The 20283-nt window shown below is 40.0% G+C and overlaps 1 protein-coding gene across 1 annotated transcript in view; it reads right to left on the reverse strand.

Moving 5' to 3' along the window:
- NKAIN2 (sodium/potassium transporting ATPase interacting 2) overlaps positions 1-20283 on the reverse strand; it is a 502066-nt gene that overhangs the window by 11926 nt on the left and 469857 nt on the right. The window contains exon 5 of the mRNA XM_065734411.1: positions 10553-10613. Within this exon, the coding sequence (XP_065590483.1) occupies positions 10553-10613 (61 nt within the window). The remainder of the gene's footprint in view (positions 1-10552; positions 10614-20283) is intronic.

Genomic DNA, 20283 nt, shown 5'->3' on the forward strand with positions numbered 1-20283 from the left:
ACCACAGTTTAGACTTGTGATGCATGGATGAAGCAAGGAAGGAAGGCATCTGACTGGAAATGTGGCTGAACACTTCCTGCCTGCACAAAGATGCTCTGCAGTGCCATAAGGACTTGGAGGCAGGACCTGGCTCTTGCCATGCAATGAGCTGTCCTCAAGTGCTCCTAGCTCACCCATTTGTCAGGTGAAACTGAAACGCTGGGTTTTTAAACCAGAACTTTAGGGCATTTATGGGCCCCATGATATCCACAGCAGTATGGGAAGCTCCATGCAAATTTCTGAGGAGTTTCTGAGCTCATATTCTGCCCCCCTGCCAATATTTCCTTCCTGTTTATTTTTACAGTAGTCAAATTATTCCGGTATTTACTCCACAGACTTTTTTCCTCCAGATTCCTCTATCTTACAATGCTTCTTGTTGGATAAGGCATCATTGTCATCTTTATCATCCATGGCTGCTGGATGGCTCACTGACTCACAAAGGCTCACTGATTCTTTTTCTATGACTGGTTAACTCTTTGATCATCACTTCTGAGACAAGACATAAGCTGGAAAAGTACTCAGGCTTGTGAAGCCTGAAAAGCAACACCTGTTGTCACCACTCTCACAGAAGTAAGGGATTACAGACCATTACTCCCTGTAATTTGGACCAAATGGGGACACATACATTTAATTCAGGATAAGTTCAGTTCATGGTGGACTACAGCAGAAAATATCAGGATGAATGTTGCTAAGGGTCCAGAAATCAGAAAAGTCAAAATGCGTTTTAGGCTTCCAGGTGGGAAAGAGGTCTAGTCAGTGATGGAGCCTCAGGAAAGACACAAGTAAGGCCATGCTCCAGAGCAATGCCTTGCAAGGTAGACTTAGCCAATGGAAGGAACTATGCTGAGGAGTTAGGCCCTGGCCAAGCAGGAAGTAGGCAGGATGGAAACAGCCAGGAGAAGCCAAGCAGTGACAGGAGCAAATGCAAGGCTCAATCAGTTAAATGCAGTAACAGTGGGACAGAGCAGGCAAGAGCAAGAGTCAGAAGGAAATGACTGAAGTGTAACTGCAGCAAAGAGAAATGCTGCACTGAAGCTGTCAGAGTTGTCTTTTATACCTGTTAAATGCAGCCAACCACCTGCTAAGGTGATAGACCTGGAAATAAGGTTGCAGTCAGGAAGGCTGCTGAATGACCTCTGCAAGGCTTGTCCAAACTTGCAGTGGGGCTTGTCCAAATCTCAGTAAAGCACCTGTCAAAGATCTCTACTGAGCTGCAAGAACAGTAGTAATCTGTAGAATATGATCTTCTAAGCTGGACAGAGCTGGTCACAGCCAGATAACAGCCATTTGCTTACAATTGTTTGTGCTTGAGTACTGAGCAAAAAAATCTAGTCCTGGAACAGTTTTTGTCTGATAATGCATTCTAGGAATTAAAGAAAATGCATACTAGGGCTGAATTATCATAGAGCAAATGAAATCAATGAATCAAGAGAATAAAATTGTTCTAAACCAATTCATTGCTAGGGGCAAGTGATAAAAAGAGGAACAAAATTAAATAAAGAAAAACAAAAAAGGAGAGAAAAAAAGAAAAAGAGGAGGAAAAAGAAAATGCCTGGGGCAGTGGCCTCCATGTGTGACCACCACACTAATAAATTAGAATAAGACTCATTAGTAGGTGCAACAAAGTGGAGAATTAAAGCCCAAATGTATGAAAGTTAACAGCCTAGTAATAATGAAGACTTATCTAGATATTTAAAAGGGAAAGTAATAAGGAAAACTTTAGCAGAAGACATGCTATTAAAAAGAATTCAGCATGAGGTTATTTCCCAAGTATGTGGGAAACTGAAGGGAGCTCACACCGATTCTCAGCAGGACAACACCAAGGTTATGTGCATGTGGCTCCAAGGCTGTTGAAAGTGGCAAGCAAGCCTATGCCACCCACAGCAGCATGTCAGCACCCCCTGTCACCTGAGATGTTGCCACCTCTCAGATGGTGCTGAGCCTGGCTGGCCAAAGCTGGCTGTGCTACACCTGCTCATTTTGGCTGGTCCCACCAAGAAGCAATAAATGATTCAAATCAAAATGAAGTCTTTTACCACCAACAAAACAACACAACAGTCTGCTTGAAACCACTTTCCATGCAATTCTCTATTTTTTTTCACTTTTGCCTGATTTCAAATGTGTTTTACTTTTCAATCTCAAAACATTTTTTCCATGTTTCCTATTCATCTGTGGCAACAGTCAGAGAATCTCTTAAAAATCAAGTATTGCTTTTGCTGTCAAAGCTGTCACTAGTCACTACCTCATTTCTTCCACCTGTTTTATACAGCCATGTAGGACAATGTTACATATGAGCTGGATTTCTTTGCCTTCTTCCCCACAAATAATTTATTAATGATAAGACAATACTTACAAAGCATTTTCATAAAAAAAATATTTATTTGTAAAAAGATGCTAACTTTTCATTCTCCCATTCAGCACTCGTGCTGATCTTTTCCCAACACTTCTGCAACGTGTCTTTCTTGAAGAGATAAAACATAGGTGGTGAATAGTTAAAAAAAATGATGCAAGGTAAGTATATCCCTCTGGCTGCTGTAACACATTGATTTTATTAAGCAGTATTCTATTGTGATGAGCTGCTGGAATGGAAATATTACTTCCTTCAAGCTCCACATTAGGTTATTTAGACATTTTTAAAACTTGAAGTTGACAAGCCCCACAAGAGGCAGTGATGGATGCAAGGGGAGTGGCAGAGAAAACAGCAAGGGAGAATAGAAATTATCATAGATGGAGCCAGTGATGGCATCATCATCCCGTGTGTTTTTATTTATATATTTGCCTCATACCACAGTCCTGTCTCCTAGGGATTCATTGAACATCAACTTCATTAGTTATGAAGGCAGCAATCCATAACCAATTTTATTTTCATGTCAAGCTTGTTCATGTATAAACCCAGCCCTTTTGTTGGAAACATTTGCAATTAATCCCACAAACAAAGAAAATGCAAATTGTACAGTCTACCCTAAGCAGTCCTTCTGACTCAAGGTCCTGACCACCATCTATTATACACTAAAATGAATTGAAATTCCCACTTTGAATCTAACCTAATTTTCTAGTGATAATAGGCAAGGATTCCCAGAAGCACTCCATGCATCTTGATAGTAACATCCTAATTTCCTTTCCTGGTAAATGTTTTAAATAAGATTTTAGCACCAAAGGAAATTAACCTTTAAATTAATTGTAATTATAAAATGCCATCACTGATTTTGTCTTCAGACTAATTACTTGCTATTATTTAAACAAACTGCACCTCCTCTGAGCTTTAAGTTTATTTCTCTCTCTTCAGTGCAGTGCCAAACGATCCCAAATCAGGCTGTGTAATGTTTGCCAAGCCCTGTGGCACCTGGACTGCTTGTGTCCATTTGCATCTCAAACACAGCCAGTCTCAATTGTCACACTATCCCACTGTAGGCTTTTTTCCAGTACTTCAGTCTCATGCTGTTCAGTTCTGACATCTTCAACCTGTGCTTTCTAACCAGCAAGAAAGACTCATGGGATGCAGCATGCCCTCGGTCTGCACCAGCAAGAATGAGATGCTCAACACCCGCCTTCTGCTCTTGTGGAAGTTCCATCCAAAATAAGACATGTCTGGAAACAGTGACATGGGAAAAAGTTTCTCATATTTCCGAAAAATTGATTCTGTACAGGCATCTCAGGAAACTTCCAGGGTATTCCTGGTGGCCGAGTAGCTCTCCAAGCCGGCTCTCTTTATAACTACCATGAGGCAGTACCATGGGATTTCAAAGGCTTCCCTCTCTCTGCCTCCATCAGCATCACAACAGCTGAAAGACATCTTATTTCCCTCCCTTTGGTTTACCTTTGGTTCATGCAGCAGTCACTACCCTAAATGAAACAAGTAAACGAAAAAACTTCTAATTTACCCACAGGCTATAAATTAGAGAGTACAGCTGAGAAAAACAAGCTGTAGCTTCAGCTTTGGTAGTCTGTTCATTGAATTCTCATTCATGAACGACCTGTTCAACAGCTGAAGAACAATTGGTTTAAACGTTGGCTTTTATTTGTTACTACATTGCTTTGTTACTATACTTCCTTTTAAACTGCTTGGGCTCTCTTTAGTGTTAACCAAACAGATCAGACCACTGATTCATCCTGTTGTGAATAAAGTGTTTAACAAAGACAGGGGAAGATGCTCCTTGGTGTTACTGACTGCAGCAGAATTTCTGATTGGTTTAAACTGTAGGCCTAATTACATATGGCTGTAGGTATGTGAGATGAAACCCCTTCATGGCATCCTGTGACACCTATGAGGGGGCCAAAAATGCAAGTGTTTTTTCCTAACCATACTATCATTCTTTTATGCCAGATTCTGCTTCTTTTACTTTGATGATGTAAAGGGTTTGAAGATGAAGAATCCCCTCCCACTTACCAAAAAATAACCACAAATTCTTTAATATTCCTACACGAACTGAAAGAGGCACTTAAAATTTTTGCAAACCTGTGGAAGCACGGAAAAAGTGAAGACCGAATGATAGGTTGGTGAAAGACAGAGGGCACATTCTGTATATAAATGGCAGAAGCAAAGGTAACAAAACATATCTGAAGTGCTGGAAACCCTTCACCCAGGAGGCTGTGTTTGATGAAGATGTTCTTGGTTCAAACAAAAGAGTACACGTTTAGGAAGGGAAGCCCAATGTGTGCAACCAAGTGAGACCACAATGAGACCACTTCTGGCACATTCCTGAATTGCAAATTACTGCCAGAATTTTCTGGGAACTTACATACATGTAAGTATATATACTGCCTCCTTTCTAGCCTTCTCCTATACTACTAGTCTCAGAATTCACAGCCATATTGACCAGAAGATGGGAAGAGAAAGAAAGAAGGAGAATTAATGCTGAACATTTGCTACTAGTTTCTTTTTGTTTTATAGATTTTTAAGTAGAGATGGAAGCTGGGGTATTACTTCTCTGTCATGTCTCCCTAAGCAGATTGTGAAAAGCATTTGACACAGAAATAAAGTGATATCTAAGCATATTCTGCACTTCAAAAGTTCCGTTCATCCCAGAAGCTCAAAGTTATGAGGCAACACGCCTGCAAGTTTGTCCCTGTTATTATTTTCCATTTTAGACATGGGAAATGGGAGTATGGTAAGGGTAAGTAACCTGACCATAGGTGGAAGGTAGCTGTAACAGAGCTAAAAATGAAAGTCTTTTCTCCCCATTTTGATATGTTTATCAAAATTTCTAATCACTAACAAATAATAAATTTAATACTGTCTTCTAAAAGAAAATCTTTTCATCATCTTTGTTCTACATAGTCAGGCATAGGATCCCAGGATGGGCTGTTGTTTGGCAGTGTGTTTATTGGCACATAACTGCTATGCTGTGGTGCGTACCAGGAGATATCCACTATCCAGGGTATTGTATTCTGGAATGTTTTCTGTAATTCAAATAGAATCTTGAATTCAAGCTCTTTCAGAGAGGAATAAAATAATTTTAAAAGGTTATCTAGAGCTTTATTTCTGTGTCAGACAGCCACAAATGCTGGGCTCAACGGGATATGCAGTAAAAATCTATTTAAACCCAGTTGCAATTTCTTTCTCTTTGCTCTTTACCTAGTAACAATGCCAAGAGAAGACAGTGGATGTGCGAGTTGAGTTCTTGCTAGTGTGATATGATAGTCACTGCACTCCTGGAACGGTCGGGTCAGATTTCTTCTGTTTGCCTTGAAATTGTGATACGATGGATAAATGCTACTTTTTCCCCCTTGTTTGGAGCTGCAAAGGAGCCACACCTAGATTAGGATTTCACAGACTTAATTTGCAATTATCTCCAGTCATTTGGGCTGAGATTCCTTCCTGACCAGTGCAGTCTCTCTAATAACAAGGCACTAACACTTTCCCCCACCAGAATCTGCAAGGGAAGTGTAGAATTCCCTCTTCAGTAACCTAAGTTTCTTATTTTTCTATTGTTTGCAGTCAAAAAGCCCCAGGAGGATGAAGCTTCATTGCTAGCAATTCAGAGTTTTCTACTAAATATCTATATATTTAACAACATTTTCAGAAATACACTGAATTTACTTTACTATGGCAGTAACGTCTTATAGCAGGGTGCCAAATTGCTAGTGAGGAAATGCACATTAAATGAGCATTTCAGTGTTATTAAAAATAATGTGCAGCCTTTGAAAAATGCAAAGCTAATATGATTTTGGAAAGCAAATGAGGTGCTCCGGTAAGTTTACAGCTGTGGAATGCCTCCAAGTAATGATTGTTGCTGACATTTTCATGCTTTATTTTTAATTGCTACAGCTAGTAATGCTAATGAAGAAAGAACAACAATAGCTTAGTCATACCAGTGGCAATACTGAGAAGGAGAGTGCTGAGCTGACAGCAGTCCTGCTGGGCACTCAACCTCCTCTGTCTTTCCCAGATGAGACCTAAGCTGCCCCAAGCTTCATAGGTCATCCTCTACAAGATCACAGGGAACAAGATGCAGAAGGGACCACCACGAGTGGCAAAACACTGACAAGATAAGTAACTGGGGAAAAGTTGCCTTTGTCTGATACTTGGAGAAGAGTGCTGTGTTTTGGCCCAGTGGTACTCAGCGTTAAGAGTTCTGCTTAGGTTTACAGTGAGAAGGAAAGCGGCTTTCTCTGTAATTTCGGATGCAGATTTAACCCTAAGCATGTTGTTCTCATGAAAAGTACTGCAGACTTGTACTTTGATTTAGGGGGTTTCCTGCTGGCTTTAGTTGGTGTGTGTTATTAAAACCCCAAGGCTTGCTGACTCATCCTTAGTTATGACCCTGATTTGATCACTCTATTGTTTCATTCTTAATCCTTCAGTGAAGTTAGAATAGGTTAATCTAGTGAAATGCTTGCTTAATTCTACCCTTGCTCATTTGTTCTTTTAATAAAATCTGCATAAAGGATAGAGAGACAGTTATTATTTCAGCTTCCAATTGCTCAGAGAGCAAAGTTAATTCAGCTGAAACAGAACTTGATTGTGTTTCTACAGTTGAGACTCCATGCCAACAGGAGATGAGGCACTTTCTCTTTTCCAGAGAAATGCTGATTAGCTGATGTTTAAAGTTTGTAACACCTCTCTGCCTGGGTATTAGAGTTTCCATAACACTTTCTGTAGTTTCACGAAATGCTGTCTACTCCGTCTGAGACAGTGTTCTTGCTTCTTACACTTCCTTTCTGGGTTGCTGTTGGCTCCCATGACAGATTAGCAAAAGAAGAAATGGAACCGAATCAGAACTGTAGGGGTTGGAAAGGATCTCTAGAGATCATCTAGTCTAATCCCACCTGCCAAAGCAGCTCCCTAGAGCCTACCTGAGGTAGGCATCCAGGTTGGTCTTGAACATCTCCTGAGAAGTAGACTCCACCACCTGTCTGTGCAGCCTGCGCTAGTGCTCTCTCAAACTCAGTGTGACAAAGGTCCCAAGCACATTTGCGTGGGACTTCCTATGCATCAGTTTGTGGCTTTTTTCCCCTCGTCCTATCACCACACACTGTTGAGAAGAGTCCAGCCTTGCCCCTTTGCCTCCTCCTCAGATATTCATAAATGTGGATCAGATCCCCTCTGAATCTTCTTTTTTCAAGGCTGAACAGACCCGGGTCTCTCAGCCCTTCCTCATGAGGGAGGTGTTCCACACCCTTTATTATCTTTGTAGCCTTCTACTGGACTCTTTCAAGGATATCCCTGTCTTTTTTGTACCAGAGAGCCCAGAACTGGACACAGTACTCCAGGTGAGGCCTGACCGGGGTAGAGTAGAGGGGGAGGATCACCTCCCTTGACCTGCTGGCTACGCTCTTTTTAATGCACCCCGGGATGCCATTGGCCCTCTTGGCCGTGAGGGTACATTGCTGGCCCATGGTCAACCTGTCATCCATCAGAACACCCAGGTCCCTCTCTTCAGAGCTCCTCTTCAGCAGGTCATCCCCCAGCTGAACATATGGGTATTCACCAAATCCACTGTGAGTCAGAAAAGGCTATTTCTACTAACTCTGTCTCAACAGGTGATACCTGGGGCTCCTTTGGAGTGTGCTGACATGTCTGTTCTTTTGATCCTCTCTGTTAAACAGTGTGAATGGGATGCCCTCCTGTTATGGGCGGCACTGAAAAATAGGGATCCAGATTTCTCTTGTGGTGCTTGTGAATATAGAGATGGTTAAAAAACCAAAAACATTGGTGTCCCTCTGTTGTTCATCATAGACCACTTCAGAAGCTGGGAAAGCTGTGTGGAAGAGCTGCTTAGTGGCAACTGGTCCTCCTAGAGAGTCACAGCTGACATCTTTATCACAATGAAGTAACACAAGCTGCCAAACTGGATGCAACCACAAGCTCATTCTCATCCCTTACCAGGCATGGATGCTGAGCAGCGGTTACAGACAGCACAATAATTCCTGCTGTGCTATATAACCAGTGAGTCTGTGGAGGGGAGCACATTGTGAGCAGGAGGGTTGTCTACATCCTTCTGTGCTACAGGGCTTGCTCCAAAGCAGCATGCCAGATTTGGCTCCTTGAAGTATTGTAAAATTAAAGCTGTCTGAATTTCTACTGGGAACGCTCCCTGCCCAAGTTTAGTTATAGAATCTTTTATTCAATTTAGATCTGTTTTCTTGTCCTTTCTCTCTTGGCAACATGCCATTCTATTGTGCTCCTCTGGGAAGTAACAAATCCCTTATGGATGCCATGCTTTTTAGTATTTATATTCAATAAGAAGACACCTAAACGTATCTTCTTCAGTATTTTTGCAGATGGAGCAGTCTCGTGTTGATAAGGCAAGTGTGAAGGAGAAATTTACGGTACCTTGAGGGTCCAAATCTGGCCTGAGAGTTATTACTGCATAGGGATAACTTAACCATCATAAAGTTCCCTTTCACTATTTTATCAACTAGGCTTCCAAGGCAGTGAGACCACATGGCTTGTGGCTGTGCTGGGCTGTGCAGGGCTTCGTCCCTAGGCAGCAGCAGGGCTCTGACAGGCTGTCAGGATGGCTCACTGGCAAGGAGGGGCAGCATGGTAGAGTCATGCTAACAAAGTAATAAAGGCCTCAAAGCAGGCAAGGCAATCGAAAGAAAAGGTTCAAAGAAGCATGACAATCTGCAGCTTCTGAACAACAGGGAGCTCCCTCAGCTGTGAGCAGGAAACAATAGCATATTGGCCATTGTGCTTTGCTGCCAGGAACACGTCTTACAGCCCACAGGAGAGATCTTCCAAATGTGCTTCGACTTCTGCGGCTGTTCAGCAAGCCAAGCCACTAGTCCCTTCCTTGCTTTTTACTTACATTGTTTCTCAAAGCGTGGCAGAAGACTGACATAGATTTAAGTCCTCAGAAGAGAAAACAGGATGGTAATAAAAAGGGATTTCACCTGGGGGCAAGGATTCACCATCCTCCAACACTTAACTGGAGAGTAGGAAAAAGCACACATGGCTTGAGTCCATCCCTAAGAAATGAAAACACATTCAAAGTGCACTCCTGCTCCACACACTTGTCTCAAACTCTTTTTACTCTTACGCCTTCCTCACCTCCACAGATACACAGACAACTGAGAGGAGCACCATCTGAGAGATCTCTGAATGAGGTTTAGTTTCAGCACTAAATCTTCCCTTGATGGCTCACAGTGGCACTGTGTTGCCAATAGATTACAGGGTTTCAGCTGCTTTCTATATACAGCAGAGCACACAAAGGAGCCCCTGCCAGCCCTGGCAGTGCTCTCAGTCAAATAAAAGCCCTTTAGCTTCCTGTTGCAAAACTCTCTCTAGGATTCATGTATATTTTATCAAAGTTACATGTAGCTCTGATACTTGCTTCTAAAGTGCTCTAGCATGAATCCCAAGATGCACTGAACACTGCAGTGGCCCTTTAAAAAAAAAAGGTTAGAGTAGAGAAAAAATGAAATGCTTGGCTCCATTGCTTGTATCAAGAGCAAATTCTGATCAGCAGGCTTATATTGATATAAATAAGCAAAAGAAACACAGACATACATCCACATTAAATCATTTTGCTCCTTGTAACTGTACCCTGGGAGAAGCATGAACAAAGAGAAACTTCAGTTTCACCTCTCATAAATGAAGGTCCTGCAATGATCTAAAGCTATTTCTTGCCAGAAGTGCCTTTACGAGACAACACAGAGGTCAACACAGGAAAGCTATACCCTCAGTAGAAGCCAATTACTGTAAGGATAGTTAAGAGTCTGGAATAAATAAAAAAAGAAAAAAGACAAAAACCTTGGGTTTGTCAACTGGGTTTTTTTTTTTTTGTTTGTTTTTTGGTGTGCATGTGTCTTAAGATAAGCTGTAAGAAAAGAAAAAACTACAATGATCTATTCAGAAGAAATAAGTGTGTATTTTTTGTAAGTGGTGTTTCACGACTCCTTTGTCTTCCAGGCATTTGGAAATTTTAGATCAAGATAGCTGGACAGAAAGCATGCTCTAGCTTCAAAATAATTGGGAACTAGGTAAAAGTCAGCAAGAGCCAACATAGTGGAGGGGTGATTTAAAAAACAGAATTCATTTTTTACATAATAAAGCTTTAGTACTTACAGCTGTCCTCTTCTTCAGTAATGCATTTCACAACATAACAAGCATAGATGAAGCCTGCCAGCTGAAACAAAATGTAATAGTGTTAGATGTAAAGCAAATACTGTAGAAAAAATGCATTTATTTTAGAAAAGTAGTAACAAAAACAACAGAAATAACAAAATTCACTAGAATGTGTTTCATGATGTAATAATAATTCTTTATAACAGTTACTTAAACCTAAGAATGAGTTAGTTCACATATTTTGTGGGTTCATAGGTTCATAAGGTTGGAAAAGACCTACAAGATCATCTAGTCCAACCATCCTCCTATCACTATCCCTACCCAACTACTAAATCAAATCCCTTAGCACCTCATCTAAACGCTTCTTGAACAGCGCTAGGGATGGTGCCTCAACCACCTCCCTAGGCAGGCCATTCCAGTGCCTGACCACTCTTTCAGAGAAAAAATGTTTCCTCAGGTCTAATCTAAATCTTCCCCGGCACAACTTGTGGCCATTCCCTCTCGTCCTGTCATTAGTTATCAGGGAGAAGAGGCCCACCCCCTCCTCACCACAACCCCCCTTCAGGAAGTGGTAGAGTGCAATAAGGAAGGTTTTTTTGGAAATAGTCACAAGTTGACATTTAAAAAAAACAAAGAAAAACAACACAACTTTCAATGAAATTGCCAAAAATTGATTAAAATGCAGAAATAACTTACTTTTATTATTATAAACCAAATAGATGGCTGCATGGATGGGAGGTGAACAACTGCAAATGTAAGTCACAGAATCACAGAACTGTAGGGGTTGGAAAGGATCTCTCTATAGAGATCATCTAGTCCAATCCCCCCTGCCAAAGCAGCTCCCTAGCCCAGGGTGCACAGGTAGATCTTGAACATCTCCAGAGAAGGAGACTCCACCACCTGTCTGTGCAGCTGTGCCAGTGCTCTCTCAAACTCAGTGTGACAAAGGTCCCAAGCACATTTGCGTGGGACTTCCTATGCATCAGTTTGTGGCTATTTCCCCTCGTCCTATCACCACACACTGCTGAGAAGAGTCCAGCCTTGCCCCTTTGCCTCCTCCTCAGATATTCATAAATGTGGATCAATTCCCCTCTGAATCTTTTTTCAAGGCTGAACAGACCTGGGTCTCTCAGCCTCTTCTCATGAGGGAGGTGTTCCACACCCTTTACTACTTTGTAGCCTTCTACTGGACTCTTTCAAGGATCTCTCTTTTCTGTACCAGGGAGAGAGAAATAGTTATGCTGAAATCAGATTTATTTGTCAACAAAACCTAACCCTCTTGCTGAACTTTGCTTTTTTAGCAGAACCTTGCCACCTAAACTTTGGACAAAGCCATTGCAGTTATAAACCAACTTTATAATGATGTTTTATCACTTGAAATTATGGCTGTTGATCTGACGCTGGGATGTGTTCCCATCTCTCCAGCAGCTCCAAAACCTCAAAACATATCTGCCGATTTGGGTATGTCAGAATGTATTTGCATTAGTATCTCATGTTCCTGGTGGCAAACTCAGATCTTTTTCCCTTTATTCCTCTCCTCAGTACATGCCCAGAGGTGAATTATAAACAGAAATAACATAATTTAAAGAAACTGAAAATCTAGAGAGGTGCTTGAGTACCATGGCAGATTGTTTCTCTCAAATCACATGAAAAAACATGAAAATAGGTAAAAAATGGCTAATACTGCACATGCATAGGATAAGTATCACATAAGTCCTTTGCTAGTCCTTCCAGCAAGTTCTGTTTCATGGCCAAGATGCTACACCTACACCAGATGCAAGGTAACCACATGTGTGCTACATGTTTCATTCTTTATATGGTTTCCCTTACACTTAAGTCTGGAAAGTTTTCCCTACTGATTTTCAACAAAGTATTTATCAACCTTCAGCTCATCACTGAAGTTTGCATGGTAGGAATTCAAAGGAATTCAGGTTGTTTCATCTCTTTACAGTGAAAAGTGAGCTGTGCAGTTGAAATGTGTTATTCTGTATACTTCATTTGTAAAACTGCAAACCCAACTGTAGACTTTTGTAATCAGTTCTTTACATGGATTGTAATAATACCTAAAGTCTACAGCCAGGACTGGGCTCTCAGTGTATATGGTACAAAAATTATTGTCTGTGACTGAGGGAGACCACAACCTTAATTTCAGACAAACTAATCTCTGGGTCAGATTGTCAAAAGAGTCTGAAGTATGAGAAAAGATAATGTATTGTTATGGATGCTGATTAGAGTAAATGGATTTTAGTGAATCCAAAGGAACTTCTACAATCAATGGAATATTCTGGGTTCTTAAAGACATTAATATTACCTACTCACATGAAATACAAACAAGTCCACGCTGTTTCTTAGTAGTTCCATAGTAGAAGCAGTGACTATGCTTAATTTACTCCAACTTTCACACAGAACTTCCTGGTACCTCTTTCAGTTTTCTTTGTAGAAAGCTCTCCATACACATGAATGAATGCTAGTTTCTAGTATCCATATGTTTGAGATGCAGCTAAATAAAATAAAATAACAAAAAAAACCCCAACAAAAAACAAAACAAAAAAACAAAAAAAAAAAACAGCCCCAAGATTTTTCTGAAGATATCAAGGCTTGATTTGGAGACCATATTGGAGAAGTACAGATGTTGTCTACTAACTGCTCAAGCTCCTGCTGGGAGCCCTGAAGTGGCATTATAATGGAACTAAATCATTAATTTTGTCATTTACTATAAATCTACCTTATAGTGCTGCTGGGAAGACTTTACACCTGGGAAGAATGAAATATTCACTGCTGGGCACTAAGAATGCAGTGTACCAAGAACAGTGGCATTCTGCTAATATCAGCATTTCATTTCTGCTTTATTGGACTGTTCTTTCCTTTGGTTTCTTGGTTTCATGACAGGGCTAATTTACTCCATTGATTTATGCCCCACTGACTTCAGTGACATTATATGAGGTTTAATCCAGCAAAGAATTCGGTCCTGAAAGGTTATTCATAAATGATTCTATTCTTGGGTGCAAACCTTGGCATAATAGTTTCTTTGTTCTCTTTTTACAGACCATCACATCTAAGAAAGCTGAACAGTTGCATCTCTGCTTGGCAACCACAATGATAGTTTTTCTTTCAATACTTTACTGTCTTCTGAAACACTACAGCTCACTTATTAACTAAAGTTCTCTCACAAAGCACAGCAAACAAACTATCACAAATTGAATACAATTAAAAGATCTGTTTTAAGCACAGTTGCATCTCTTAAATGTCTAGGGAACTCCTTTGATATAAGTAAATCCTACAGTGTTTCATCAGATGAGCTTGCTGATTAAAAGACTGCCTTAAAGCTAGAAATTGTTCTGCTCTAAAAACAAATGGAAGTTTTTTTCCCATGAGATAAAAGTTTTAAAATAAACCTCCCCTTCTCACATCTATCCAAACATTTGCTTAATAGAAGTAAATCAATCTTTGAACATTGCATTTTCTTGGCGCATTTTCTCCTTTTTTCCCCCCCATCTTCTTTTTTGTTTTGTTTGTTTTTGTTTTTTAAGACCAGTATATTTATCAGCTCCAATTCAGTGGTAGTCATTCAATATTAATCACCTAATTACAGACAGCCCTTACTGGAAGTGGGAGTTCAGAACTGAAAGTGGTAGGTTTTAATATGAGAGTGCTTGATGGCCTGAGCCTGTGGTGACTACAGAGATCTCTGTGAGGGGGACCAGGAACATGCTTCCTTCCCAGTGGACTCAGGCTTCCAATGAGAAGAGTAGAGCTCACCAGTGCACACAGCTGAGCTCTCATGGAGAACAGTCAACTAAAATAGTTAACACGTTCTCACAGCGACAAAGGGCTCTCACTAAATTTGTCACCTTTGTTACAGTGTAAGATGCTTTTCTTTGACCTTGTGTTCCTAATGAAAACACACCACTATCCACTTATGTACAGCTCTAAATATGTAAAGTAGGTTGCTAACAAAACACTGAATATACTTATCCTCCCAGAGAAGATGAGAAAAAAAAGAAAGAGGTTAGTCAATATGCTTTATACATTCCTGGAAAGCCATCAAATATAGCAGTGCTGAATGCAGTATAAGGATTATGCAGAACGGACTATTCCTGATTCTGTATCTCAGGAGGATTTTTGTCTTATATGAGAAGGATGGGAATGAGTCCTTAGAGATAAAGTCCTTAGAGATAAAGAAGAAAAGGACCCTGAATGTCTCAGAAAAACCTTCCTAGTTTTAAAGTGATATCTAAGCAACTCTGGTTTCTTTGCATCTTTTATATTAAAATAAATCCCAAAACATATGTCAAATATGAAAACTAGGATTTCTTTTATAAACCATGTAGCAATAAAAAGAAATAGACAACGAATAGAAGAACAGATCTGCATCCTAAACCCATTCAGATTAGGTATCTACATCCGTCTCATTTACATTTTAATACTGCAGTATGGGCCTCCAGAGGAGAAGGAACTATTAACACTCCTGCTCATTTATAGCTATAGTGATTAGAGAATTAATGTTTTTATGAATCTCATTTCCTGAAACTTGAAAAAAAAATTGCTCTTTACTATTCTCCTCCCTGATATATCCATAAATAAATACCACTTCTTCTAAAAGTTACACACTACCCACCCCAGCACTAGCTCCCTGGGTGTTGCTTTGATGAAACTTGATGACCATCTCTGTAGATAGAAGCAATTATACAGTGATCACAAAACTTGTTAAAAATTATTATTTTATCCCTATAAACACCTTGAGAAGACCATCATTCTCTCTGCCAAGTAAAAAAAAAACAAGAAAAGCAACAGCTGAAAACTGTCAACAATATAACAGCTTTACAAAAGATATAGCAATGAGATTAATTATTGAATTGAGTTAGTGCATCTTATTCCATTGTTCTGACTAGGTAAGGCAAATAAAAACTCACTGAAAATTCCCTAACTGAGTTAGTACTGTCCTGGTACACTAAGCAAATCCTGAGTTTTCTGTGAGTTTACTTCCAGACTTGCCCAAAATGTCAAGTGCTGTAATCAAACTAAATCAGAATCAGCATTGATAAAAATCCTGTCTTAATTTCTCTTAGCTCTTTTATGGTGATGAATTTTTTCTTACACTGCAAACAGCTTTTTCCCAAATCTGGTGCTATTATGTACCATCAATCTTGGTCAATGCCCCCATCTTTACCTCTTTTAAAGCAGATAGATGATTATTAGGAGTTATCTTTATTAAATGGGATGACTGAAACAAAGGAATGACAACAAGAAAGAAACAAAAATTAAAAGTAGATAAGACCTGATTCAGACGAGATGATTAGAAGGCTCAAGACAAAGACAGTGACTAAGGAGTTACGGAAACAACACATGGAATTTACTTCTGAATGTGACCACTTTATTCTATCGCTGGTCCTCAGCAGGAGAAGTGGAATTCAGATTCAAGAAACACTAAGTCATTATATTTTCCTATGCAAAGGTATTACAATAATCACTGAAACAGCTAATGTCGAGGTTTGTCTATTTATTTTTCATTACTTTTGTTTCAAGATCTTAGCAAAAAAAATGTATAAAGTTGAATTTTGGTCCTTAAAACTATATAGCTAAGCTGCAATGATGATTAAATAGCACATAGGTATATTTCTTAAGCTTACAAGAGGCTGTACACAGAGTCATTTGAGGAGGCTGTATTACATATGTATGTGAGCCACTCTGAAAGTAATACCTCCTATTTTATTATCTTGGCCCATGACACCAGAGGTAGATGATAGTAGTATGACAATAGAGGTTGAACCCTCCAAGCAATATTCTGTTTTGCTTCCATGTGACAGATGGCAGCAGAGAGGCAATTTGGCAAAATGACATGCAAATATAAGTACATCAATGTAAATTTACACACACACTATGGAGTAACCAAAGGACTGAAGAATTACTACATAAGTTTCCAGTGCATTGACTCTCAGAAAAACCATACTCATTATCTGGCAGGAAAGGTGATGCCGAGACCTTTCTCTCAGTATCTGTTGAGCTAAGTCACTGACAACAGGTTGTGGTGTCGACTCCTGCAAAAACTCTTCCAAGCATGATTTCATGCCCTAGAGTATTACTGAGCAAACATCATTACTAGGGTTTAATATTAAACTCAAGCTACATTATATGGGAACTGCTGGGTGGAGGCGCAGTTCACTTATGCTTACATTTACCATTTCCAGAACTCTGTCACCCCTCCAAGTTTAACATTCATCATACGAGGGTCAGAACTGCTGGAGAACTGTTGATACCAGACCAGATTCCTGATAAGAAATGTAGGCTACATTGTCTTGTTGTAATTATTTTACAGAATTAATGGCCTATGTTTTATCTGGAAATAATCATTCCTTGGTAAAGACAAGCACTTTTTTTTATATAATTTTATTGCATGTAAAATGACAATGCTAAATAACCAAAGCCACTGTAATATTAAGTGGATAGGCAGGAAATTAAATAAAAATAAACTCTATAATTTTTTAACCTCAGTAAATGTCAATCTTTTTTCCTTTCTTAGTCTGATAGCTGCCCAAGAGGTTTTTGATTTTTTTCCCCAACAGATACAATAAAGTATGAACCAAACAGATACATCTAGACACACTGGAAAACAGAAGTCTGATGAAGAACGCATTTATTTCAACCAATGCATCATAATCTTTGTTATATCAGCTGTCTAGAAGGTAGTTAGCATGATGTCTTTCTTTATTTCTCTGTGGACTACTTAATTTTCCTGGAGACTTCCTTTTGAATACGCATCTGAAGATCATTGCAAAGACTTGCTAGAATGCTTTTGTTTGAAACACTGGGCACTTGAGAGCTGTCCCGCCTAGTTCAGGGCAACTGTTCCCTCAGTGTCTTCCCTGGCATGTTTTTTCACCAGATGAATGGAAGAGACCACAGGGACATCGAAAAAATATCACAGTACTGTGGCTTGTCAGATAAGAACTTTGCAAGCCTTTAAAAACAGAGGAAGGTAGGCCATACCTGTTTTGAAGCTGTATTACAGATACACAGCTTGACCCAAATGTTTTGAAAGTTCACTAAGAGTTCTCAGCAAATCTGACCTAAAACTTTCTCTAGATCTCTCCTATTCCTAGGTATTTCGGTCTGATTTACGCTTCTGATAACCACTCAATATTTGGCATTTTTCCACAATTTCATCTCACAGCTTAAGAGAAGTATGTGCTTCTTCCTGTTTCAGACATCAAATACAAACCAAAATGTAGGGGCTTTCAACTTGTTTAAAACAGAAGCAGAGATCCTTTATTGCTGACCTCTGTGTTAACCAAGCTGCAGGGCACTCTGCAGATTCAAGCACAGAGGTGAAATTTACATCCCTGCTCCCACAGGCAAAATGCCCACCTGGGACTTAGCTGGACTCCCTCAGGAAGCTGAAGCAGGCATGTCTTGAGAAGCAGAAGGAAGCCATGGTAGTCCAACTGGTGCTTATCTCCAGATTACTGCTTCAAACAGTAGTATGGCTAGGAAGCTAGGAAAAAATTATCCACTAGTAGACACTGGGTGCAGCTTAAGTACACATTGCTCAGTGCAAGCTGAAGGCACTAACACCGCACAGGTAGAAACAAGCAAACTTCTTTTCCTTCCCATTTCTAGTGGAATTGTCGCCACCTTACCTTTTCTCACTTGGTTAGGGTTAAAGATACTTCAGTAGCAAATATTTGTTTACTTCATCCAAACAGGTTATGGGAAGTCCTGAGAATTGAAGTTCCTTGCTGCTTCCTCTCTGTATAGCTCTACAACCCAACTTGTCTCTGATTATACAGCGGTCAACACCACACAGTGACTTAGCTATTAGAGATTCAGAAAAATCACTTCATTTTTAGAAACAAAGCCAGCTGCCTCTAATCTACAGCAACAGCAAAAATAAAGCAAAAAATGGAGTTGAAAGAAATAAAGAAAAAGGCTTTTAAATATGTTTTATACTGGCTATTCTGTTATTAATAGCAATAGGTTATTCAAGCAACAATCTGTATACGTCTGTAAGCAGCTTTGTGCTGAACATTTTACAGCAAGAAAACTTTTCTGGGAAAAACTCTGGACCTTTTTCCCCTCTTGTCTCCTGGGAATACTTTCCAATGGTTTAATTATCTGGCTTTGGTGTCTGACTGCCTTTGGCAGCAGCAGCTTTTCTTATCATTACAACTAACTGTGTGTCACCTATTCCAGACAGTCATAGGATTAGGATAAGAAAAATTGGTTCCTTATGCTGAAGATCTAACAAAGCCACAGACTGCTCACATCCTACCAAATAAATGCCACACATTTTAAATTGAACTGAATTAGATGAAACTGTTGATTATCAATGCTGCTCACTCTTTCGAGGTGCAGACCAAAAAAGAAGTGTTTTTGACATTCATACAAATTGCATGGGGGAAATATTTTGATGGTTTGAAATAACTCTGAATTCCTGGCAAGCAAGTGCTTCTGGTCAGTGAAAACCCACCCCTCCTTGTTGAGATGCACGTATGGCAAGCAAGTCTCAGTGATGTGACCATGAACATTGGGACCTCAGATCTTGGAAATAGAAGTGTTAGGAGTAAGGAAACAATAAAAAGGGCAGTAATATGCTGTGAACATGCTTTGTCTGTCAGTCTCTCAAGACTACAGCCCACAATGAAAACAGCATAAAAGTTCACCAGGGAAGCACAAGTAATTTGCTCTCATCCATCGAGATGAGATAACAATGTTGTCTCATAAGTGAGAAAAGCCAGAACACTTCATTAGAGAGACTTTACTGGGAAGATTGACACTTTCCCTGATGCTATCCATTCTCTCTGTGTTGAACTACTGTTCATTTGAAGGCTCTCGTAGTGGCTGAAGGATCAGGAAGCATTACACCAACTTCAGCTCTACCTTGGCTTCATGGCTGGTATGGCGTAAGAGGCTAATGATGCTCCAGTCAAAGTGCTTCTGTGGTGGCCAGTGAGGGCAGAGTGATGTACGGTATGCAAAGTACTCTGCTCAGCTGAAGCAGCTCTTCAGCAGCCAGAACAGTCAAGTTAAAATAATTAACTTACAAAAAGAAAGCCAAATATCGCATACGTTGTCATTCACTGACAATATTCTAGATTGCGTGATCTAGATGAAAAGGACTTCAAGTGATAAAGCCTGAACAGTGATTGTTAAAATAATCATCATTCAAAAGGCAAGCGGGAACTGCAGACTAGCAGCAGAGGAACAGACTGATCTCTCCAACAGTGCCACCCAGGAAGGTGGTTAAATCAGAGGGAGGCTTTCCCTGTCTGATTTCTGTTAAGCAGATGAAAGAAGAACAAACATATCATAACCAAATATCTCTCTCAAGCCTTTTGCTCTGGCATAAGGAATTAAAGGTATCTCCATGAAAGTATAAAGCAGTCTACATAGTAGAGCTTCACATCTAAGCATCCACCTAGGATAAGTTCATAAGTTCATAAGTTCATAAGGTTGGAAAGGACCTATAAGATCATCTAGTCCAACCATCCTCCTATCACTATCTCTACCCAACTACTAAATTAAGTCCTTAAGCACCTCATCTAAACGCTTCTTGAACAGCGCTAGGGATGGTGCCTCAACCACCTCCCTAGGCAGGCCATTCCAGTGCCTGACCACTCTTTCAGAAAAGAAATGCTTCCTGAGGTCTAATCTAAATCTTCCCTGGCGCAACTTGTGGCCATTCCCTCTCGTCCTGTCATTACTTATCAGGGAGAAGAGGCCTACCCCCTCCT

Source organism: Cyrtonyx montezumae, unplaced genomic scaffold (genome assembly GCF_038088225.1).
Source record: "Cyrtonyx montezumae isolate F1298 unplaced genomic scaffold, pur_monq_1.0 scaffold_0, whole genome shotgun sequence".
Lineage (NCBI taxonomy): Eukaryota > Metazoa > Chordata > Aves > Galliformes > Odontophoridae > Cyrtonyx > Cyrtonyx montezumae.